The following is a 26,112-nucleotide window of genomic DNA, read 5'->3' as shown; positions in this document are numbered from 1 at the left end:
CGGGGAACTATGAAGCAGAGGCAGAGAACTATTTAGCTGAAGTGGATGTGTCTGCAAACTGCAACAAAAAGGAAGTTACACACAAGAAGAGGACCTAAGGTCATTCTCGTCTCATTCTTGTACCAGAGCACAATGTTCCTTCACTCTGATGTTCCTTTCATTCTAGAACCCTCTAAAATGACTTGAGATAGATAATAGTGGGCCCCCAGCTTCTCCAAGTAGGAGCTCAATGTCATTGGAGATGGCTGTGGTCAGTCCTTAAAAACGTTTTCAGCTATATGTGGCACTTGATGGCAAGTTGAGCAGTACAGTGCCCACAGACTTCTGGACTGGCAGCAGTACAGTGGGGGTACAAGCCAGGCAAGGAGTGTGCAAGTGCTTGGATGACCTATAACACAGAGCATGCCTGAAGGCACATGATGTGCTTGAAGTACCTCCTAGCGGCATGTGTGTTATCTATCCCAGGCTTTACCAACTGCACAGGAAGGTCCATAGAACAACTTGGCCGGACCTCCACACTAAGCTGGAGGCATAAGCAGTAGTACAGGGGTAAGTTGTTTCACCTAGTGTATTCCTTCACCTGTGGATTGCAAGTGTTGTGCCATGTCTCTTGTTTAATGAGTTTTGTTATGTCTATCACAAATATGCAAATGAGAACACATCATCAATGTGACAACTGTCTGGATATTGCAGGTTTTTTACAGTGTGTGTGTTAAATGCAGTTCTATCATATGTTGTCACACAGGAACTTCATCAACCTAAACCATGAGTAACTTTATGAAGAATGTTCTTGTTACTCTGGTTATATGCCCTCGTTTGTAGACGTAGTAGATTTGATACTCCGTATTGCTAAATCCGCATGGGGCATATGCCTTTGTCTACTTCTTTCATGTCAGACTCAGATCATAGTGTGCTATTGTAGCACATAGAAAATGAACATTATCAAGTCATGCATTCTACACTTAACATTATCCACCATCACATGTTATTTTAACAGTCACACATGCTGCACTCTTCAGTCATCCCATAGCCACCTCAGAATCATGAATACATTCTTGTTTGCCATCATGAGGGAATGTGATGGAGGGTGACATTGCCTCTAAGTAAAACTCTTGACAAAAGTTTATATTTGAGTGGGAATTATCACGTGCTACAACTGCACCTTTGTTGATCACAGATACCCACTGTTAAAAGTGACATGTGTGAATGTCATCATTTCATGGTACAGGGGGGTGGAGTGCTTGACAATGTCACCTTTGTCACAGTGACTACTGTAATAACAACAACATGTATTCATGTATGCATTAAGCAGTGGGCATGTTGCACACGTGTTTTTTCTTATGTTTTCTTTTCAGTGGGCTTCTAGGAGGGAAGTGTGGAGAAACAGAGACTGAAAGGAAGAGGGCATGGGGTACTCTACGGGCGCTGGATGATACCACAAGTACAGAGGAGGGTGAAGGTGGGCACAAGGACAGAGCATGTGCCCGGAGAGTGCAAAGATCACAAGCCAAAAGACTCCAGCGGGAGGCAGGGAACACCATTCTGGAGGTGTCCGTTTTGGACCCCACTTGCCAGAAAAAGGCTGATAATGGGGCACCTTTTGGCTAGGAAAAGCTATGAGTTGTATTCTCCTAGGTATAGTCCCTGCCACCCTCCTTCTCCAGAGTGCCTACTGAGAAGATCAGTGGGCAAGGTTGACATTCGCTTCAAACATTGCTGAGTCCTTTTATGTTACTTCACCCATGGACTCTTGGTATGTCACCACTGCTGTTTCCGGGAGGCCATAAGGCAATTGGTTGCTGGCCAACAGGCGCTGGCTAGGGGCTTTTCAGAGGTGGCAATGGCCTTCATGGATTGTCAATATACCATTCGAATGTTCCATTTGTCTTTGTTGAACTGTCATCTGTCACTTTCAGTTAATGTACAGCATGTCTTGTTTTGCTCATGCACCTACATTATGTATAAGTAGCAACTTGCATTTCTCTTTCCTACTGACCCTGCAGAATCTAGCTGCACCCCCAGTACATTCAACTTGTTGGTGACCTCCTGCCTCATAGCCACCTTCTTCTGTCCGCTGAGGAAGTGTAAAGGCCAACCTTGTGATTCACCATAGTCATCCACTACGAAGTTAATTACAAGCTCTGCCTCTTCCTCAAGATCCTCCTGCTGTTCAGTGAGTGGACTGTACCCTGGAGGCTGGAGTAAGCCTTTACCATCCACATAGTTACGCAGTACAGGGGGAAGAAGGCAGAGCTCAGAGTGCAGATTCTATTTATGTGCTTTCAGCGTTAATGTTTTTCAGGTGTGTGTGTGATTTTACTCAGGTGAATGCTATTGCTCTACTCACTTCCACTACTAGCTCTGCATGTAGTGTAACCTCAGCTCTCTGCCACCAATGAATAGAACTCCACTTAAACTTAAAGTAACTTTACAATTATAAATTGAGTCTTTCTGGTCTCCACCTCACATATGAGGGTGTGGAGAAATGTACTTCTACTGTGCAGAAATCCTTTCTAGGAGTTGCTTAATTCCATATAGGTGAAGATTTCCACCCAGACATAGGCATACATCTACATAAACAGAGATCTCCACATGTAGGCCACCCTCTGTGAATAGGCCCCAATATTTCTTCCATTACATCCTATCAGGGCAATCAATTTGCATTAGTTAATTGTAAACTATCCTTAGTCATCCTCTTGAGTCTTTGCACAAGCGTATTAGCTCAAGGACTGTACAAGGCTTTTCATTTATGCTTAATATTCCTCTTGCTCTAGAATATCAACATTTCTTCAGAGCATAACTGTATACCTTTATCTGATGCAAGCTGTTCAGGATACACTTCTGGTTCCAAGTATTATTCTGCAGGAAATACATAATTTTGCATGTAGTTGCATCCCTTTAAAAAATAACCCGCAACCCATTTTAATGGAAATCTACCTATGGCAACACACAACTGGAGAGGTGAATTGCCACCTAACTCCACAGTAAATCTTGATGTTCCACTGGTATCAAAGGTTGAGTATTTGTTTTGTGTGTACACCCATTGGCCTATTCACACACTGCATTTTGTAGTACCTTAACAGTACTACAATAGTAATATTTACATACTACAAAATGCTAGTCACTAAATTTACGTGTGGAGGTCTAAGCCTTGTTCTGACGTATCTTTTACATGCTGAGACATCTGCCCTGACTGCAGAGATCTCTGTACATATACACTTACTTTCTAGTAGTAAATGTGGGAGGACAGGGGAGAGTGGCTAGAAAATGGGAACTCTTAAATCGGAGGGGTTGACAGAGGAGTAAGAAGGGGTTAAGAGATGGCAGAGAGCAGTTTAGGGAGGAAAATGACCCCAATCACAAGAGAGTAAGCACATTTCTATTCACAAACTGCTCTTCTAAACTTACTACAGTCAAAAAGGACTCAAAACAATTGTAATTGTTCTTCAGATTAGAGCACGAGTACGTCCAGCACCACGCATCAATGTTCATGAAACTCCCTTTCATTGGACATGATGGCCCCAAAACTTTACAAAATGCCCCATAGTACATAATGTTAAATTAAATTATTGTTGTTATGTAAAAAATTAAATAAAATGTAATGGAATGTTAAAATATATACATACAAATTAATTATTGTTTTATTGCAAGCTATTTTGAAATCATTTTTCAATGAATTAAGTTATCTATTCTTTTTAATTAATTAAATCAATTTAAATTGTGTGTAACAAACATGTTTACTAGATATAAATGATTAGAAATTTTAGATTTTTTTTTTTTTTTTATTAAAGCTAATGTTGTAGATTTTGTATAGTAATATTTATACTTGCAGCACAACTGCTAAAGAAGTGATTGTTCTCAACTCTACTGCCCATCTCCAGCTGAAACACAATTCAGCACCAACCAATCACAGCTAGACTGACCATATAAGAAATTAACTCGCACACCAAACCTCGTTTATGCCTTCACTATTGTGCTTAACGTGTGTTGATTTGCCCCTCTTTTTTGCGGGGAAGAGAAATGGTTTAGAGGCAAAGCATCAGCATCTTTGACATGACCTGGGAAGCTGTAATTGCCAGATACTGTGACTTGGTTCACATATAGTCCACTCCCAGATTATCTCTGCCTATGTCACAATAACTTCCCTCTCCATTTCATGGCCACTGGATCTTTGACGATGGTCACCTGACAACATTGGCATCTCACAGGCAAGCCTGAAATGAATCAACATGAGTCCACTAGTTTATTGCCATGCAGCACCTACTGGTGAAAATGCAAACAGTGTCAAGAGAATTCTGTCTGATTCTATCCCTCCATTGGTGTGCTAGGTGCCATTGACTGCTCCCACATGGTACTTCAGCCACCTTGCCACACAGCACACCTTTTTTGCAACAGAGATCACTGGCCCTATGTGAATGTGCAAGCTGTCTACTGTACAGGGGGCTATTTCATTGACGTTTTTACTGCCTTTCATGGAAGTACAGATGGCCAGTACATCTTCCGAAGTTCCTTCTTACATGTCACTTGGTTGCTGGGGAATTCAGCGATATCGACTCATAGGTAAGTATAAGCATCTCACACTGAATATACATGGCCATCTTTAACATACTTAATAATCACTATGACACAGTACACACACATTACCCATCCATCAATTGCATGTTTGTTGGCATAATGTATATACATAAGTGCTCCTTTTAAAACTTTCGACATGTCTTTGTTATAGGTGATGCCGGGTATGCTCTCTCTCCCCATCTCCTCACATCCTAAAGATGGTCATCCACCACATCTGAACAGAGGTACAAGAGGGCAAATATCCAACACAAGCAATTATAGAACACAGTTTTGGCCCCCTGAAGGCGCAGTTCAGATGTCTTGACATGCACATACGTTTTAAGAGTAGTTTCCTGTAATGTTAACTTAGAATGTTGTTATGACCTTCCATATCGTATTTGACATGTTTTATTTGTTTGTTATGAAAGGTTTGAATGTTTTACATTTCTAACATGCATGGTTAGTATTTTTAGAATAATCATCTGATCTTGACTTTATGGAAAAACCTTTATAAATCTACATTTTGTGAAAAAATAACAGTTAAAATCCAATGTTAACATTAGTGATCTGTTTGGCCATGTTTGGTGACTCAGTGGACTAATGCATATACTTCGGGAGCATGTGGTTGACCTCATGGTCACAGGTTCAAACCCTGTTGGTTACACTTAGCCTTTCATCTTTCTGATGTCGATAAAGTGAAGACCATGGAGTTAGCCAATAATAAACATCTGTTATTTCGCGTCAAGACACCCAAGGGGCAAATGTGTGCTTTACATATACTTTTTGTCAAAGTTAGTTTGAATGATTCTGACATTGTGTACCTTTACTGTAGTTCCTAACCACAATACTCATTCAGTTTTAAAATCACTCTAATAATGTATAAATGTTTTTATAAAATCTCAATAAAAAGACACTCTTTTACAATGCTTTGTTGCCTTGTACCAATGCATTCTCTTCTGAGATAACCAATATGTGAAAGATGTTGTAAAGCCTCTTGATCAACATTTTGTTCTGGAGAGGTCAAACAATCTCCCATCACAGACGTTTGAATTCCTCATTCCACAGATGTTTTAACAAATATAGTATCTAAATATTTTCAAGGGCACAAATATCACCTTCATACCATAGGATAGCAACAAGTTTGTTGAAGACTCCACAATTTCAGCTCTGTTATTACGCGATATATTATCCTTTTTATGTAAAGTTATGTTGAAATGCATCATTGAACATAAGAATTCAAAATGTCTCTCTCTTATTTGTGCACATTCCTTTTCAGTGGGCAGGGCTGGCCAAGCTTCATTGCAGCAGAACCCGTGGCAAAAAAGAAGATCCTTGACTAGGAAGCGGGCCCGACGACTTCCCACCACCAGTGAGGAGGTGGAATCAACCACAAGCGGGGGTAGTGTGCCTTCCTGGAGACAGACCTTATCTGTCGCCAAAAGACTCTGGACGAATGCTGAAGAGGCAACTGGTAGGTTGGGGAACATGGGCACCACTAGCGAGGAGGAGACAGATTTTGGGGCTCCTCCTGGCCTCAAGTAACAACAATATTTGGTTTCTGAAGAGAATTCCCCACCTTCATTTGGGCCTCCATCTAGCCCCTCCTTAATTCCAAAGTCCCTCATTCCATTCTGTCTTCCAGCTGCACCCACTGCACAGGTAGTATCTCCTTCTCCCAATACCCTTTGAGAAGAACAAGAGTCAATTGACATTTCTGCCCCTGATGCCCTACAGTCCTCTATTACCCCTTTTTATGTAAAGTTATATTGAAATGCATCACTGAACATAAGAATTAAAAATGTCTTTCTCTTGTTTTCGCACATTCCTTTTCAGTGGGCCCGGCTGGCCAAGCTTCATTGCAGCAGAACCCTTGGCAAAAAAGGAGTTCCTCGACTAGGAAGCGGGCCCGACGACTTCCCACCACCAGTGAGGAGGCGGAATCAACTACGAGCAGGGGTAGTGTGCCTACCTGGAGACAGTCCCTATCTGTCTCCAAAAGACTCTGGCCGAATGCTGAAGAAGCAGCTGGTAGGTTGGGGGGACATGGACACCACTAGCAAGGAGGAGGCCGATTTTGGGCCTCCTCCTAGCATCAAGCAACAACAGTATGTAGTTTCTGAAGAGAAGGCCCGCCTCCATTTGGGCCTCCGCCCAGACCCTCCTTAATTCCAAAGGCCCTCATTCCATTCGGTCCTCCAGCTACACCTGCTTGAACATGTATTATCTCCTTCTCCCAATACCCTTTAAGAAGAAAAAGAGTCATGGGACATTTCTGCCCCCGACACTCTGCAGTCCTCTTTTATCCCTTTTATGTAAAGTTATGTTGAAATGCATCATTGCACATAAGAATTCAAAATGTCTCTCTTGGTTTTGCACATTCCTTTTCAGTGGAACGGGCTGGCCAAGCTTCATCGCAGCAGAACCCTTGGCATAAAAGAACTTCCTCAACTCGGAAGCGGGCCCGGCGACTTCCCACCACCAATAAAGAGGAAGAATCAACCACGAGCAGGGGTAGTGTGCCTATCTGGAGACAGACCTTATCTGTTGCCAAAACACTCTGGGTGAATGCTGAAGAAGCAGCTGGTAGATTAGGGAACGTGGACACCACAAGCAAGGAGGAGGCAGATTTTGGGTCTCCTCCAGGCCTCAAGCAACAACAATATGTGGTTTCTGAAGAGAACGTGCCACCTCCATTTGGGTCTCCACACAGCCCCTCCTTAATTCCGAAGGCCCTCATTCCATTCGGTCCTCTAGCTGCACCGGCTGCACAAGTATTATCTCCTTCTCCCGACACCCTTTCAGAAGAACAAGAGTCAAGGGACATTTCTGCCTCTGACACCCTGCAGTCCTCTTGTGCTGCCCAATCTCTTCCTCCAGAATATGTGTCTTTGGCTGCTCTCAAGGAGGCTCAGAGGCCAATTGGAGAGGTTCTGGAAGTGATATTGCAGGATATTCTGTACTTAGTTGGAGAGGTCCAGCTACTCCAAGCGATGGTCACTGAACAGCTCCATACACCACCTCCTACATCTATGGCTTCTGTTGCAAGCAGTACACCAGCACCTGGACTGGCATCACAAAGCAGACAGATAGTAGATACTGGTGAGTTAAATGACTGATATTTTTGTCTTCTTGTCTACCGTTTGTTTATGATTGACATGGTAGCTTTATGTCTTTTGTCACACATCTCTATTGTCCCCATGCTCAATATGTTAGGATTTTGTGTTTGATGTTATATATGGCATTTAGACATGCAAATGTAAGGGTGGCACTAGAAGATATCTGTTAGGCATTATCTTAACATGCAGAAGAGGAATCTTTGTGTGCCTGAAAAAGAGTATTTAAAATATTTGTGTAGCACCATCTTGTATGAATTTGGATGGCCAATTCCCATATGTATGTATGTCCTATCGGCTGCTGTCATACAGAAGTCCCTCCCCTGGTGCCCACCTTGACAACATCAATGCCAGTGACTTCAGGGGACATTCTTGCTGCAGCTTTTAGACCCTCTAACGTCGTTCAGGGAACCTGTGTTCTTTACTTTGACATCACATCTTTAATCCTTTCAATAAGTCACTTAGGTCTGTTTTGAAAGTATATCAAATGCCAAGTCTGTTGATTGGTGCTTGTTTTCCTTTCTTGTAAGTATCCATGATATACTAGCATTTATGCTCCTGGTGTACATAATGTACATCTCTCTAGCCGCTAGATCTGGAGATTCTTTGGCAACATCAACTACAAGGACATGGGTTCACAACTGACTTTACTGGGATCTCCAAAACTCAAAGATCTGTGGCTGGAGCTAGTGAGTTTAAATTGTTGAAATATAATCATTTCATCCCTAAATCAACATGATAATAATTGCATTTTTTTACTTACAGACCAATGTTTCATACATCATTGTGTTGAAATATTGGTACAACTGAATTTGTAGTACTTTGAAATCTTCTTCCTGGAGGTACTGGGGACATAACGCTGGACGAAGATGCAGAACCATCTACAAACAGAAGACCACAGGCAATCTGTGGAGAGAGTCCAATTCTCCTCCAAGCAACAATGTCAATGGCCAGCACTGCTTAACAAGAAGATCAGGAGGGGGAGCAGGAGCTGGTTGAGGAGGAGGACACAAATGACAAAAAGTTTAATGTTGCCCCGACAAAGTATATCATCAATAAGGCCACTTCATGCTAAGCAGCAGTCGTTCTCCAATATCTCTTCTGAGGATTGCCAATCTCCACTCATTGGCAAAGCATCCATGGATGCTTCTTCTGCCTCCTTAACACCTCCACAAGGCCCTTTACTAACAGATACTTCTGTAAAATCTTCTACACACTCCTCCCAAGAGGGTGCATCACTGGTATTCTCTCAATCGTCTGAAGGACAGAACACCCATGGTGAGGGGCTGGTATTCCGCATTCGTCACCCTCCTCAAGTTCCCAGATAGCACCCCTCTACATGCTGAACAACCTGATGGCCATGTCAGATGGCTACACAAGGTGGGGTTGGCATGGTCTAATGTTTTTCTCTAAGAGGCTAACTTTTCCATCAACAGTTAAATGGACGGAAGGATATTCATGCATGGGGTACTGTCAGTCGGATAGCTGCCTTCTTTAAAGGACTCCCTCAGTTGATTGATATGCTGACCCATTCCTTGGATATCGTTTTGAAATATTACCAAGATATGGCACAGAAGGATCAAGAGCATCTTAGAACGTTTCGGGAAGAGTACAGGCAAAATGCCTGGCCCGTGAAGATGATAGAGACAATAAACAAGAAAGCCAATGTTATTCTTTTGCAGCCAGGGCATGCAGGAGATTCTACAGGCATATTTATATATACTAGTAGTCGCTAGTAGGTAGTTATATTTAGGACCTAAATTCCATAGGAAAAGTGGTTTTTGTTTTGCTAATAACTTTGTCGCACTTTGACAAATCTTCGCACAATTTGAAAAAAAATAGATTGTCACTCACTTCAGCTGCTGTCTTGAACGTTTTGGTGTGATATGTTAAGTTGGGGCTAAGAAAAAGGGAGGGGGTTCCAAAACGCATTTCCCCATTCAATTCCCCATGGGGATTCTGAACATGACTACAGCTCGAACCGCTGGACGGAATTACATCATATTTGCAGAAGGGTAGCTCTTGGTCGAGGTAGAGCCTTTTTTGTTATATGGTGTAAATCCGTTTTGTAGTTTCCGATATATTAAAATAAAATAAAATAAAATATAGATATCTGGGCAGAGCCTAAACACAGATCACATAGTGAGATCTGATTGGCTGCCAGTGCTTTAACCAAGAAGTGCTCACAGCCATCTTGGGACCAATACACATGATAGCACCTTCTAAATAATCTATAGAGCTGAAAAAGAGAACTAAAGCTTACCTATATCTCTCTCTCTCTCTATATATATATATATATATATGTTCGATGGCATGTGTAGCTGCAGATACACATGCTGTGGCACTGTTCCTGCCATCTAGTGTTGGGCTCGGAGTGTTACAAGTTGTTTTTCTTCTAAGAAGTCTGTTCGAGTCACGGGACCGGGTGACTCCTCCCTTTCGTCTCCATTGCGCATGGGCGTCGACTCCATCTTAGATTGTTTTCTTTCCACCATCGGGTTCGGACGTGTTCCTCTTCGCTCTGTAATTCGAATCAGGAAACCTTAGAAAAACATCGAAATCCGACGGTATTGTTTGCGTTCGGGACCGGTTTGGTATAAATACATCGGCACTGACAACACAACAGCTTCGGCGGCCCTTCGGGGCTTCCGCACTTAACCGAGGCCTGGTCGGCCCAACCACACCCGTCGTCAAAGACTCATGGACCGGACGCCCTTCCGTTTCTGTCCGGCGTGTCACGCCAAGTATCCTTATACAGACCAGCATCGTGTCTGTAATCTGTGTTTGTCACCAGAACACAGAGAGGATACTTGTGAGGCCTGCAAAGCTTTTCGATCCAAGAAGACCGTAAGAGATCGACGCGCAAGACGTTTGCAGATGGCATTGAAGTCTACACAACACCTCGACGTCGAGGAGGAAGAAATGACAATTTCGATCCAAGGTTTGGAATCGGATGACTCCAACGGGAACCGGCCACCGACGGCGGCGCAAAAAGTGAGTACACCTGCCCCGACCCAGCCCCAAAGTCAAGTAAAGAAACAGAAGGCCCCGGGGACGCCACTGCCGGAAGGCCATGGCTCGACCCACAAGAAAAGCGGTGACCAAATACCATCTTCGGCACCGAAAAAGGCCAAGATAGTGCCGAAGTCTTCCGACTCGGGTCGTGGAACCGGCACCGAAAAAAGTCGTCATCGGTTGGTCGAATCGAGCAAGCCTCGAAAGAGCCTCTCTGAGCCGAGACCGACAGTATCCAGGAGGGTTTCGGTACCGGAAAAAATGGCTTTGGAGCCGAAAAAGACTTCCTATACGGAAGAACATGGGCTCTCTCAACAACTCAAGGAGAGGCACAGGTTTGAGGAGGAACTGGATTTGGAAGAGCTTGACCAGATTCAACCAAGGCTACAAATCCAAAAGGACACAGGGAAAATCCAAACCATCCCTCCACTCAAATTTAAAAGAAAACTGGCTTTTCATGAGACTGAAACTGAGCAACCAAAAGACAAAGTGGTTAGAGAAAGGTCACCACTCCCACATTTCTCACCACAAACATCCCGACTTCACTTGCCACAACGGACAAGGTCACCAGTTGGCACACCAATGGCACAGTCACCCACACATACTGGGATGACGCAGGACGATGCAGACCCCTGGGATCTATACGACCCACCAGTTTCGGACAACAGTCCTGAGTGTTATCCTTCAAAGCCTTCACCTCCAGAGGATAGCACATCTTACACACAAGTACTGTCCAGAGCAGCAACATTTCATAATGTTACAATGCACTCAGAACCAGTGGAGGATGACTTTTTATTTAACACACTGGCATCCACTCATGCTTCGTATCAAAGCCTGCCAATGTTACCGGGCATGCTTAAGCATGCACAACAGGTCTTTCAGGAACCGGTGAAAGGAAGAGCCATTACACTAAGGGTCGAGAAAAAATATAAACCTCCCCCGTCAGACCCTGTGTTTATTACACAACAGCTCCCTCCGGACTCAGTTGTAGTGGGGGCCGCAAGAAAGCGGGCAAATTCTCAATCGTCAGGGGATGCGCCCCCCGGATAAGGAAAGCCGTAAGTTCGATGCGGCGGGAAAAAGAGTTCCATCGCAAGCGGCCAACCAGTGGCGTATCGCCAATTCACAAGCCCTCCTCGCCCGTTACGACAGAGCACATTGGGACGAGATGCAGGATATTATCCAACATTTACCAAAGGAACATCAGAAGCGTGCTCAACAGGTGGTGGAGGATGGACAGGCCATCTCCAACAACCAGATCCGCTCTGCACTGGACTCTGCTGATACAGCAGCATGGACTGTCAATACAGCAGTTACCATCAGGAGGCATGCATGGCTACGAAGTTCTGGTTTTAAGCCAGAAATATAGCAGGCGGTACTAAATATGCTGTTCAACCAACACCAACTATTTGGGCCGGAGGTGGACACCGCAATAGAGAAAATGAAGAGGGACACAGACATGGTCAAAGCCATGGGCGTGCTCTATTCTTCCCAGTATAGGGGAACATTTAGGAAGCCACAGTTTAGGGGAGGGTTTAGACACCAACCCTAAGAGCCATCCACCTCCCAAACAAAACCCACTTACCAGTCTCAGAACCAGAGAGGGGGGTTTTGTGGTTCCTACAGGAGACAGTACCCAAGAGCAAGGGGAAAATTTCAGCCTGCCAAGCAGACCCCTAGTAGCAAACAGTGACTTCAATGTCACAATCCCCCAACACACATCACCAGTGGGGGGGAGATTAATAAAATACCACAACAATTGGTCAGACATTACCACGGACACATTGGTTCTATCAATTATCCAACATGGTTACTGCATAGAGTTCACTCAAATCCCTCCAGATGTTCCCCCAAGGACGCACAAACTGTCGACACAACATCTAGACCTACTACAAATAGAGGTGCAAGCACTACTATCAAAACAAGCCATAGAACTAGTACCCCATCATCAAAAAGGAACGGGGGTTTACTCCCTATATTTCCTTATTCACAAAAAAGACAAAACATTAAGGCCAATACTAGATCTCAGAACGTTAAATCTCTTCATCAAATAAGATCATTTCCACATGGTCACACTACAGGACATAGTTCCCTTACTAAAACAAGGAGAATACATGGCAACACTGGATCTAAAGGATGCATATGTTCACATACCCATTCAATCATCTCACAGGAAGTACCTCAGATTTGTAATACATTGCAACAATTACCAATTCAAAGTATTACCCTTCGGGATAACAACAGCACCCAGAGTATTCACAAAATGCCTAGCTGTAGTAGCAGCTCACATAAGGAGACATCACATGCACGTATTCCCGTATCTAGACGATTGGCTAATAAAGGCCAACACTCGGCACTGGTGTCAAAGTCACACACAGTATGTAATAGATACTCTACACAAACTAGGGTTTTCTATAAATTACCAAAAATCTCACTTGCAACCATCCCAAATACTACAATACTTGGGAGCCACACACAACACGCAAAAAATAATTGCCACTCCAGGTCCACAAAGAGTTCAATCGTTTCAAAATATAAGGTCAAGCATGCAACCAAACCAACAATACACGGTCACGTTTGTAATGAAGCTACTAGGCATGATGTCCTCATGCATCGCTATTGTACCAAACGCACGGCTACACATGCGGCCCTTACAACAGGGCCTAGCAAAACAATAGACGCAGGCACAGGGTCAACTTCAAGATCTAGTGTTGATAGACCGCCAAACACACACTTCGCTTCAATGGTGGAACCCTGTAAATGTTAACAAAGTTCGGCCATTTCAAGACCCAGTGCCTCACGCCATTATCACAACAGACGCTTCCATGATTGGGTGGGGAGCACACCTCAACAATCACAGTATACAAGGTCAATGGGACAGTCAACAAAAACAACTTCACATAAATCTCTTAGTGCTACTAGCAGTCTTTCTAGCACTAAAAGCCTTTCAACCCCTTCTAGTCCACAAACACATTCTTGTCAAAACAGACAATATGACAACAATGTACTATTTAAACAAACAAGGAGGGACACACTCATCACAACTATGTTTCCTAGCACAAAAAATTTGGCATTGGGCAATTCACAACAACATTCGCCTGATAGCACAATATATACCATGCATTCACAATCAGTTAGCCGACAATCTCAGTCGAGATCACCAGAAAACTCACAAGTGGGAAATACATCCCCAGATTCTACAAGATTACTTCTACCGCCGGGGGACACCAGACATAGATCTGTTTGCAACAAAACAAAATGCAAAATGCCAAAACTTCGCATCCAGGTATCCACACCCTCAGTTCAAGAGCAATGCTCTATGGATCAGTTGGTCAGGGATATTTACTTACGCTTTTCCCCCTCTCCCGCTCATTCCTTTCCTAGTCAACAAACTGAATCAAAACTAATACTCATAGCGCCAACATGGGCTCGCCAATCGTGGTACACCACACTGTTGGACTTCTCAGTAGTACCTCACATCAAACTCCCAAACAGACCAGATCTGTTAACACAACACAAACAACAGATCAGACACCCCAATCCAGCATCGCTCAACCTAGCAATCAGGCTCCTGAGGTCTTAGAATTTGGCTATCTAAACCTTTCAAATGAGTGTAGGGAAGTCATTAAACAGGCAAGGAAACCGACAACAAGGCTTTGTTATGCTAATAAATGGAAAAGGTTTGTTTTCTACTGTCAAGCAAATCAAATCACACCGTTAGAGGCCTCCATACAAAACATTGTAAGCTACTTACTACACTTACAAAAAGGTACATTTCTGCTTACCTGCAGATCAAACATACAAAGTCACTTTTTAGAATCCCAGTTATTAAAACCTTTATGGAAGGACTAAAAAGGATCATACCCCCAAGAACCCCACCAGTACCCTTGTGGAATCTTAATATTGTACTTACACGACTCATGGGTCCACCGTTTGAACCCATGCATTCTTGTCAAATCCAATTCTTAACTTGGAAGGTAGCTTTTCTAATAGCCATCACTTCACTATGAAGGGTTAGCGAAATACAGGCGTTTACTATTGAAGAACCCTTTATACAAATACACAAACATAAAGTGGTTCTCCGTACAAATCCAGAATTTTTACCAAAAGTCATATCACCATTTCATCTAAACCAAACAGTTGAGCTCCCAGTCTTCTTCCCACAACCAGACTCGGTAGCAGAAAGAGCACTGCATACATTAGACATAAAGAGAGCACTAATGTATTACATAGACAGAACAATAGCATTTCGTAAAACTAAACAATTGTTTGTTGCTTTCCAAAAAACCCATGCTGGTAACCCTATATCCAAACAGGGCATAGTCAGATGGATAGTCAAATGTATTCAGACCTGTTACCTCAAAGCTAAAAGAAAATTACCCATTACACGAAAGGCACACTCCACTAGAAAGAAAGGCGCAACAATGGCCTTTCTAGGTAATATACCAATGACAGAGATTTGTAAAGCAGCCACTTGGTCTACACCTCATACCTTTGCTAAACATTACTTTGTAGATGTGTTATCAACACAACAAGCCACAGTAGGACAGGCTGTATTAAGAACATTATTTCAAACAACTTCAACTCCTACAGGCTGACCACCGCTTTCGGGAGGATTACTGCTTTGTAGTCTATGCACAGCATGTGTATCTGCAGCTACACATGCCATCGAACGGAAAATGTAACTTACCCAGTGTACATCTGTTCATGGCATGTTGCGCTGCAGATTCACATGCGCCCTCCCACCTCCCCGGGAGCCTGTAGCCGTTTTAGTTGCATATAAATTGTATATATGTAAATAAATATTCCTTTACCACAAACTATGTTCATACATATCTAATCCATTGCATGGGCATCTTTAGTATCCTCATTCTACCACTCCTACCTCACCCTATGCGGGGAAAACAATCTAAGATGGAGTCGACGCCCATGCGCAATGGAGCTGAAAGGGAGGAGTCACTCGGTCTCGTGACTCGAAAAGACTTCTTCGAAGAAAAACAACTTGTTACACTCCGAGCCCAACACTAGATGGCAGGAACAGTACACAGCATGTGAATCTGCAGCGCAACATGCCACGAACAGATGTACACTGGGTAAGTGAAATTTTCCATATAATTCACTGAAAAAAACAAAGGTTACAGGGACGTTATAGTTAGAAAATAGAATTTAAAAACCCTTCAAAATTCAGAGTACAGGGACGTTATAGTTAGGCTCACATTTTAAACGTTCAAAACCATAGAAATTCACCTGTTATAGTTGGAGTTGTCTCAAGTAACTGTAACTCGTGCCCTAAGGTAACTATAACTCGTGCCCCCGCCATGCACAGTTTTTTCTCCAAAGATTTTACTGTAAATATTACATTGATATTATCACAGATGTTTTCAAATATGTCATGATTGCCGTAATTTGTGGGGTAACTAGCAGTGCATGGCAAGGGCGTGAGTTATAATTACCTTGGGGCATTTGCTTCTGCCTTCTACCCCGGGCCGGGGATGCGGGGTCCGGCCAGCCTCCCCAATCTCCCCCCCTGCATTTAATTCCATGACTGCACTGGGGATGCAGCCCCCCTTATTCAAAATTTCAGCGCCCTCATGACCTGGCCCACCAGGGGGCTTCATTTAAACAAGCGCGAGAGCTAAGGGGTCAGTGTATACTTACCCTGGCCTCTTTTATGTTTTTTTATGTTTTATTCTGGGACTCGACTGAAGCAGAGTCCCAACATGGCTGCCAACACTTCCTTGTTGAAGTGTTGGTAGCCAGTCACATCTCAGCACGAGATCAGGAGGGTTTGTGGAGCATTCATGTCCCTATGTATACAAATTTAGTTTTCTTTAATTTCTCAAAAGCTAAAAAATTACAAAAAGGGTGCTTTCTGGACCAAGAACTACCTTTCTGCCAAGTGTGGTGTAATTCCGTCTAGTGGTTCAAGTGCTATTCCTGTTCAAAATCTCCCTAACAGTACTCTGAGACATGGACCCCATTGAAATGCATTGTAGTAAATGGCAGGTTTTGTGAGTCACAAAAAGGAGAATGTACAAAGGGTGATAACAGATTTCAGTTACAATGTAAATCACTTGTTGATGTACCTGTCGTAGGCTGGCCGATATCAAGCACACAGGACTAGTTGAGTCTATAGGCAAGTAGTGTTTATTTGGAGTTACATAACACTTTATGGTGAGGTAAGTCTGTGATAGTAGGTTTCTGTTTTCGGACGCCTCCTCCAGCCTTGGTGGACTAATCTCGTCTTCTTTCTGCTTTCTCCATAGGCCTCTGACTTGGCCACGCTTCTCCTGAAGCGTGGCAGGTCCTAAGGTTCTGCTTCCCGGGGCCGGCTGTCTTCGTCCCGGGTTGGGACCGAGATGATTCCTTGCTCTGTTTTTGCTCTGTTCTTGAGGGTTGCCGATAGCCCTAGGAGTCTCCTCGACCCCTGGGTCTTCACGAGTCTTCGGGGTGGGTCCTCTGTAGCCTCCTGTACGAATCCTCTCTGACCATCCGCCATCCTTTTCCCCAACTCCGCGACCGGGCCTTTTAATTCCCCAGGTTCCCGCGGAGAGAGTCCTGAGCCTGTCGGATGGGGTGACCTCGGAGGCACTTCCGGGTTATCCCATGTAGCGTCAGCACCAGTCGAGATTGTGTGCGGGTCGGCCCGATCTGACCCGTCACAGACACTCCCCCTAGAGAGCGGCAGCTGATGACGCTCAGGAGTAGGGTAGCGGGATAAGAAATCAGCATTCAACATGTGGCGGCCCGGAGAGTGTAGAATCTGGAAGGAGAAGGGCTGCAAAGAGAGAAACCACCTTCGAACACGAACGTTCGAGTCTTTGTTGCGAGCAAGCCAGGTGAGAGGCGCATGGTCCGTAAGAAGTGTAAATGTTCACCCACTGAGATAATAGCGCAATGCCTCAATAGCCCATTTAATAGCCAAACATTCTTTCTCAATGGTGGGATAGTGTCTCTCTCTCGGGAGCAGCTTCCTACTAATATACAGTATAGGGTGGATGGACCCATCCGTCTGGGTTTGAGATAACACCGCCCCAAGTCCTACATCAGATGCGTCCGTTTGTAAACAAAAAGGTTTTTGGAAATCCGAACAGCATAACACAGGGTCAGTGGATAGGGTGTTTTTCAGATGGTCAAAGCTGTGGCGTGCAGCTTCGGGAAGCGAGGAGAAGGTTTTGGGAGTAGACTTCTTTAGCAAGTTGGTGAGAGGTTCTGCTACTGTCGAAAATTGCGGAATAAACCGCCGGTAGTACCCAACAAGACCGAGGAAAGCACGTACATCCTTCTTTGACTTTGGTAGAGGTATCTGTTGGATGGCGTCTACTTTCTCTATCTGGGGACGAACCAGTCCTTCCCCTAACACATAGCCTAGGTATCTGATATTCGTAAACCCTAACCTACATTTCTCAGGGTTAGCTGTTAAATGGGCTTCCCTTAACACCTGTAAGACCGCCCCCAAGTGTTCTAGATGTTCTGTCCATGTCTTGCTGTATATCACTATATTGTCTAGATACGCAGCTGCATATGGCTGATGGGGACGCAGTACCTTGTCCATGAGTCTTTGAAAGATGGCCGGGGCCCCATGCAGCCCAAAGGGGAGAACTGTAAATTGGTAAAGACCGGATGGGGCTGCAAAGGCGTTTATTTCCTTATCTGCTGCTCTCAAGGGGATCTGCTAATACCCCTTTGTGAGATCAAGGGTGGACATGAACCTGGCTTGTCCCAATTGAAGTTCATCAATGCGTGGCATGGGGTAAGCATCAAAATAGGTCAGTTCATTGACCCGTCTATAATCCACGCAAAACCGAGTACTCCCATCCGGTTTTCGGACCAATACTACCGGAGAACACCAGGGACTGTTGGAGGGTTCTATGATCCCTGCTCTCAGCATGGCTTGGACCTCTTGTTCTATTAGGAGTCTTTTAGCTTCTGGGATGCGGTAGGGTCTTTGTCGGGATATGGACTCATTTTTGGTTCGAATCGTGTGTTCAGCTTGCTGGGTATGTCCGGGCTGTTTGGAAAAAACATCCTGATATGACTCAATAACGTGTAAGAGGGGAACAAGCTGTGTATCTGGAAGGGTTGCATTAATTTGAGGCCTAGACTCCTCCGGACAGTGTGGCAAGGGAAGGGTTAGGAATGGGATATCCTCTGTACTGTTATTTGTGATGTACCGGACCGGTTGGACACTCACGGGTTCTTGCCATTTTTTAAGATGTTTATGTGATATATTTGTTCCCTACCATGCCCGTGGGGTAGAGCCAGTTTATAGGTAGTGGGGTTGATTAGTTTGAGAACCTCGTATGGTCCCTGCCACTGAGCCAATAGTTTCTTCTCACTATTGGGAAGGAGTACTAACGCCTTGTCCCCCTACTTTTAAACTATGGAGCACACTCTTAGTGTCATACCCCTTTTTCTGCTTCTCTTGGGATTCTCGTAAGGTATTGTGGGCTTTTTCCCATTCTGAATGTAGGGTCTCTCTCAACTCCCTAGTGTATGTTAGGAGATCTTTAATCTCATCGTCTGACTCTTCCCATTGTTCAGCTAGCATCTCGAGAAGGGTTCAGGGTGGTCGCCCAAACAACAATTCGAAAGGACTATGGCCTAGAGAAGACTGAACATGTGTACGAATCACATACAATACCAGGGGTAATTTCTTTTCCCAATCTCTACCATCTTCGGTGATACTCTTTCTGAGTAAGGACTTAATAGTCTGGTTATATCTTTCCACAAGACCATCAGTTTGTGGATGATATACTGATGTTCTGATCTGCTTTACTCCTAAGGTCTTGCTCACTTTGGCCATGAGTCTGGGCATAAAGGGTGTGCCTTGGTCGGTTAAGATTTCCTTAGGGAAACCTAGCCTGGAAAAAAACTCAATCATGGCCTGTGCAATTACTTTCGTATGCATGCTGGGGAGGGGAATAGCTTCTGGATACATGGTGGCATAATCCACCGACACCAAGACATATTGCCACCCCTTATTGGATGGGTTGAGGGGGCCGATAATATCCATGCCCACGTGGGAAAAAGGGGCCTCTATGATTGGTAAAGGCTGTAATGGAGCGGGTGGGTGTGCAGCGGGATTATACAATTGACATTTCGGACAATTCGAACAATGTCTACGAATATCCCCGAAAACCCCGGGCCAATAGAACCGCCTGAGTACGGCCTCCTCGGTCTTCTCCCTACCTAGATGCCCTTGTCCCCATGAGCAAGATGCAGGACCTGTTGTCTGTGACTACTAGGAACTATCAATTGTTTTTTCCTTCCATCGTCGGCATGTGGAATTCTAAATAAGAGTTGGTTCTGGATGAGGAATTTTGGACCTACCACATGTTCCTCGTGATTCAAGGCTTGCTGCCATGCATTCTTTAAGGATGGATCATCCCGTTGACTCTGTCTGAAATCTCCTGCCACAGTATACACTTTGCCTGTGACTCCTGGACCCAGCCTGGTGGTTTCATTGGGTTTTTGTGCATATTGTTGTCATTGTATCCTTTTCTGTCGTTTGCTTAGATGGTCTCTTGGATTCCGGCTTACTCCCTCCCCGGCCTCATATGGGACTTCCTTCCACCACATTTTCAGAGTGTGCTCTTGTCCTTCTTTTGTCAACAAAAGGGAAAAGGCTGCATAGTCAGTTCCAATAATAATGTCCTCCTCCAAGTGAAGTAACACTCCCACCTGGAGGGTTTCTTTTTCTTCTCTCCACTGGAAGTTGATGACAGCCACTGGATAATATCTTTGATCCCCGTGGACACAGGCAATCAGTACTTGTGCCTGGGGTAACCCTTGACCGGGATCAATCAATTCCTGGCGGATGACGCTCTGGCTGCATCCTGAGTCAACCAATGCCACCCTTTCCATGCCATTGAGGATAGGGAGTGTGTATGTGGGTTTGTTTTCCCCTGCCCAGAAAACTCTTCCCTTTGTAACTCCAATCTCCATCGGTTCTTCCATTTCCTTTTTCTGGGGGCAATATCGGGCTATATGACCCCACTCCGAGCAGTGATAACACTGAGGACCCGTAGTGGGAAAAGTTGGTTGTGGAGGATGGCGTATCCTTATACGCTCTGGGTCATGAGTCCCCATTGGCCTTAGGGCTGCTCCTTTTCCTATGGTGGGGCGCACAGGGGAAGGGACTGGGGTTCTGCTAGAGGTAGCTCTGAAGTCTGGACTCCTGTGGAAGGCACAAGCAAGGTCAATGGCTGTTTCATTGGTCAACCCTGGGTGTTGTCGAACCCAATTACGGGTTGTGTTCGCCAGGGCGTCTAAAAATGGTTCCAAGACGATTACGTCAAACCTCTCTTCTCGGGGTTTTTCGGTGGGATGTAACCATCGACCGGCAGCATGTTGCACCCTGTAGTAGAGGGTGCAACGGTTTTCCTGTGGTTGCCACTTAGTTTGGTGAAATTTGGACCGGTAGCTCTCACTGTCAAGCCCTACCCTTTCTAAGATAGTCTTCTTGATTTCTTTATATGGGAGAGTACCGCTAGGATTGATTGCTTGGTATGTAGCTTTGAGATGCCCCGTCAGTAAAGGGGCGATGTACTGCCCCCACTTGTCCTCTGGCCAACTAGCCGTGCTTGCCACTCTTTCGAAATTGAGGAAAAAGGAGTCGGGATCTTCCTGATATTTTTGTAAGACGCTGCTTGGTACATTTGGATGCACCTTAGTGTGGGCTATGGTGTCCGTAAGCTTTCCTAGGGCGGTTTCATGGACTAGTTGGTTGTTTGCCATGATTGTGGCCTGGCTCTTAAGGGCTGTCTGTAGGGCCTCGCGTTCTTCTTTTGCTTCCTTCATCTGTTGTTCCCACATTAGTTTGAGGTGACGTCCCTCCGCTAACTGTGCAATAACGTCCACCATTATGGAAGTCTTCCAGTAATCCCACTTCTGACACCACTTTGTCGTAGGCTGGCCGATATCAAGCACACAGGACTAGTTGAGTCTATAGGTAAGTAGTGTTTATTTTGAGTTACATAACACTTTATGGTGAGGTAAGTCTGTGATAGTAGGTTTCTGTTTTCGGATGCCTCCTCCAGCCTTGGTTGACTAATCTCGTCTTCTTCTTTCTGCTTTCTCCATAGGCCTCTGACTTGGCCACGCTTCTCCTGAAGCGTGGCGGGTCCTTAGGTTCTGCTTCCCGGGGCCGGCTGTCTTAGTCCCGGGTTGGGACCGCAATGATTCCTTGCTCTGTTCTTGCTTTGTTCTCGAGGGTTGCCGATAGCCGTAGGAGTCTCCTCGACCCCTGGGTCCTCACGAGTCTTCGAGGTGGGTCCTCTTTAGCCTCCTGTACGAATCCTCTCCGACCATCCGCCGTCCTTTTCCCCAACTCCGCGACCGAGCCTTTTAATTCCCCAAGTTCCCGCGGAGCGAGTCCTGAGCCTATCGGATGGGGTGACCTCAGAGGCACTTCCGGGTTATCCCATGTAGCGTCGGCACCAGTCGAGATTGTGTGCGGGTCAGCCCGATCCGACCCGTCACAGTACCATACTAATTTTAGGAATTGTGGTGTGTTCTAATGTGATTTTACCCTGTGAAAAAGTCTTCTGATGGGGTTTCATGAATCATGTTTGAGAGAAAACTGTTTTCTCATTATTTTCCCATAGATGTTTTGGAAGGTGCTCCAGAAGCTAAAATGAGAGCATATTTTCTATAAATTCACACTGTCTTTCTCAGGCATGTGAGAATAACATTCTTTGTAAAACATGAACTTCAACAGGAGTAGCCTCTCAGTTGATTCCCTTGTGTTCTACTGCAGCCTCCCAGAGTGTTCTAAACAACAACTAGAGTGCTAACCGTCTCACGTATGACAAATGTGTGGCACAACTGAAGCTATTTTGATTGAATCAAACTGGTAAAACTTAAAACATTTAATTTTGAAAGGAACATAATTAGAGTGTTCATCTTGTCATAGAAATTATGGTTAGTGCGGTAGAAAGAAAAATAAGGACACATTTTAACTGAGTTCTCAAATATCTTCCTATTCTATTTCATTAAAACAATTTTACATGCAGACTGAAACATGCATTTTCAACACCAGCAGCAGACTGCCAGTTAACAACAACTTGACTACAGTGTTCTAATGAGCAACTAGAGTGCTAACATTTTGAATTAATGCCAAAAGTGTAACACATCTGAACGCCGTTTTAATGGAATCAAAGTGGAAAACGGAAAGCATTTTCTACTGAGGATACTGCAGTAAATGAGGTAATTAGGGAGCTTCATAACAAATACGTTTTCCAAGATCGCTACCAGAAAAAAGAGCTCAGACGTAGCCCAGATATCACCCAAATGTAGCCCACGTGTAACCCAATGACAGAAGTGTGCACAACACTTAATCTTTTAGTTTTTTGCTATTTTATATAGCGCAGACTTGACCCGAAGGTACTGGAGTACTTTACATGAGCACCAGTTACATTACACTGGGACACATTCACTTTGCTTTTAGGCATGGGAAGGTTAAGTGATTTTCCCAGAATCACAGGATGTGGAGCTGACGCTGAAACTTGAACCTGGTTCCCCAGTTGCAAACTATGCAGCATTAACCATAATTTCTGTGGGAATAAAACCCTCTTAATTTTATAATTTCTAAAGGAAATGCTTTAGTTATTACAGTTTTGATTGCATCAAGATGATGTCAGTCATGCCACACTTTTTTAATAAATATAGAATGTTAGCAATTTAGTTGTTCATTAGAATACTGTGGGGAGGTAGAGGTCAGGTGCACAGACTTGAATAATTAAAGGCAGGGAGGAGGGTGCAGAGGCAACAATCTGACCACACTGAGCAGGTGGGTGGGGCAGTGGCAGCTTAACGGGCCATTGAAAGCAGGGGAAAGGAGGGCAGGGGCAGCAAACCAACCATGCAGGACAGGCAAGAGAGGATGTGGCAATATAACAGACCATTGAGGACAGATGGAAGAGGCAGTGACAGTACAACCAAACATGCCAACAAACCCGATTCAGGCAGGAGACTCCTGATGTTTTTAATCCCAAAACGGCTTTATTTTATTTGTCTCATGCCTAAAATCTCCTCTTTTTCAATGTAAGTCAGTGGGGAAACTCTCCCTCTTACCAAGTTTAAAATGTTGGCAAGCATGGTACATTAGATCACGGAGGGCAGGAGGAATGGGATAGGGACATGGACTCTGATAACAGAGGGCAGGAGGGAGATGATCAGGAGCACCAAACTGACCTTACAGGGCAGGTGTCAGGGGTTGCAGCAGTACAATACACCACACAGGGCAAGTGGGACTGCAGTGCAGCACAACGGACCATGAAAAGCAATAGGGAAGGGACAGGGCAAAACATGTACAACAGAGAGTAGAGGGGAATGAGGCTAGGGCAGCAAGCTGACCATACTGGACAGACTGGAGGGAAAGTTGCAGCATAACGGACCATGAAGGCAGGACGGAGGGGGCAGTGGCATAAACTCGGACCAGACAAGGCAGGAAGGAAGGGATAGGGGCCTGCACATGGACAACAGAAGGCACGGGGCAATGGGACAGGGCAGGAGCAGCAAGCTGACAATGGAGGTCAGGCAGGATGGGTACTGGAAGCACAACACACCACGGAGGGCAACAGTGAGTATATAATGGCATACACACAGACAACAGATGGAAGTGGGTCAGGGCCAGCAAGCTGATGGCACAGGGCAGGTGGGCGGGGCTGTGGCAGCACAAAAGACCATGCAAGGCAAGCGGGAGGGTCAGTGGCAGCACAACATCCATGGTGGGCAAGAGGGAGGGGGCAGGGGCATGCACAAAGGACCATGGAGGACAGAAGGGAGGGGTAGGAGCTAGACCGAGACAATAGAGGGCAGGTTAAGGGGTTTCACAATAGACTGGGCAGGCAGGAGGAGCAGTTGCAGCACACCAGATCATGGATGGCAAAAAGGAGTGGCAGCAAAATGGACCATGGAGGATGGGAGGGAGGGGATAGGGGCAGGGAAATCAGACGGGCAGGGAGGTAGCAGGGACAGGCTGCAGCCATCTGACCATGCTGGGCATGTGGGAGGATCAGTGGTAGCTCAACAGAACACTAAGAGTAGATAGGAGGGGCAGTGGCAGGTCCATGGAGCATGGTGGGCAAAAAGGAGGGAGCAGAGACATGCGCATAGACATTGAAGGACGGGGGAAGAACAGGAACGGGCAGCAAGCTAATCATGAGGCTTAACAGGAGGGCATTGATGGGGCAGAGAATTGGGCAGTGGGGGGCAGGAAGAGTGGGCAGAGACATCAAGCCAAATGGAGGGCAGTGGCAGCACATCGGACAATGCAGGGTTGCAGGGAGGGGGCTGGTGCATGCTCCCAGACAACAGAAGGTAGGGAGGAGGTGTATGGGGAAGCAGGGTAACTTCTCAGGGTAGGCAGGTTAGGCAGTGTCAGAACAGCCACACAGGGCTGTAATGAGGGAGAAGGGGCAGAGTGGAGGGGGAGCAGGAGCAGCATGCTTGGATGAGGTCAGCACAATGCCAGGCCAAGCCCTGCGTCCAACACCCCCCCTCCTCCCCCATATGCATCTTACATAACGTTAAAATTGTATAGAAATTCACTGAGAAAAACAAAGGCTGCAGGAACATCATAGTTGGGAAATCAAATTGAAAAAAAACGTAGATATTCACTAGAAACCAAAGGTTACAGGGACATTATAGTTAGGCTCAGATTTCACATGCACAAACCCATAGAGATTCAGCTGTTATATTTAGTTGTTTTGCGCACTAAGGTAATTATAAATCACACCCACACCATGCACTGCTAATTACCCTAGATATTACATCACTCATGACATTTTCTATGACATCATTGATAATTTCACTGTAGCATTTGTAGTAACATTATTGATGAGAAAACTGTGCTTGGCTAGGACACAAGTGTATGTGTGTGTATGTATATATATATATATATAATACATATATATATATTTTTTTTATAAAAAAACAAAAGGTTAAAGCTAGGTTATAGTTAGGAAAACCTCATTAATTCTTTAAATACAAATTAAACTATACAAACTGGAAAAATTATTAAATTTTAGTTAGAACTTAAATTTCGAATATACGTACCACTAGGTACAACGTACATTTATAATTTACACACCACCTTCAATTTATTATACATCGCACACCTCCAGGCACGTACTTCTGGCATCAGTCACAACACTACATTATATCCCTATATGTCCTGCTGCTACCACAGTCCTTTCTCTCCCGCCAGTCTCATAACATAAAACAAACACTTGAAAAGTCCTTCATCCAACTTGGGCTTGTGGATCTCCATCCAAGTGCACCTCTCTAGGCATTACATTGCATTTCCTCCAGGATGATCTCGCTGAGAGGAGTTACTCATAAGCCACAGACTGACACTTCAACCATAAGAGAGTCTGCTTTCAAGACATTCAGTTCTGTTTGTTGTCCAAACCTGCCAACATTA

The 26,112-nt window shown here is 44.8% G+C and overlaps 1 protein-coding gene across 1 annotated transcript in view; it reads left to right on the top strand.

Moving 5' to 3' along the window:
- Window positions 1–26,112, top strand: part of SETDB2 (SET domain bifurcated histone lysine methyltransferase 2) — a 1,110,478-nt gene that overhangs the window by 876,696 nt on the left and 207,670 nt on the right. The window contains exons 25-27 of the mRNA XM_069203525.1: window positions 5,831–6,025; window positions 6,388–6,582; window positions 6,943–7,653. Of these exons, the coding sequence (XP_069059626.1) occupies window positions 5,831–6,025; window positions 6,388–6,582; window positions 6,943–7,653 (1,101 nt within the window). The remainder of the gene's footprint in view (window positions 1–5,830; window positions 6,026–6,387; window positions 6,583–6,942; window positions 7,654–26,112) is intronic.

This window comes from Pleurodeles waltl, chromosome 8 (assembly GCF_031143425.1).
Source record: "Pleurodeles waltl isolate 20211129_DDA chromosome 8, aPleWal1.hap1.20221129, whole genome shotgun sequence".
Taxonomy (NCBI): Eukaryota; Metazoa; Chordata; class Amphibia; order Caudata; family Salamandridae; genus Pleurodeles; species Pleurodeles waltl.
The sequence above is the reverse complement of the archived record's forward strand: the minus strand, read 5'-3'. Positions and strand labels throughout refer to the sequence as shown.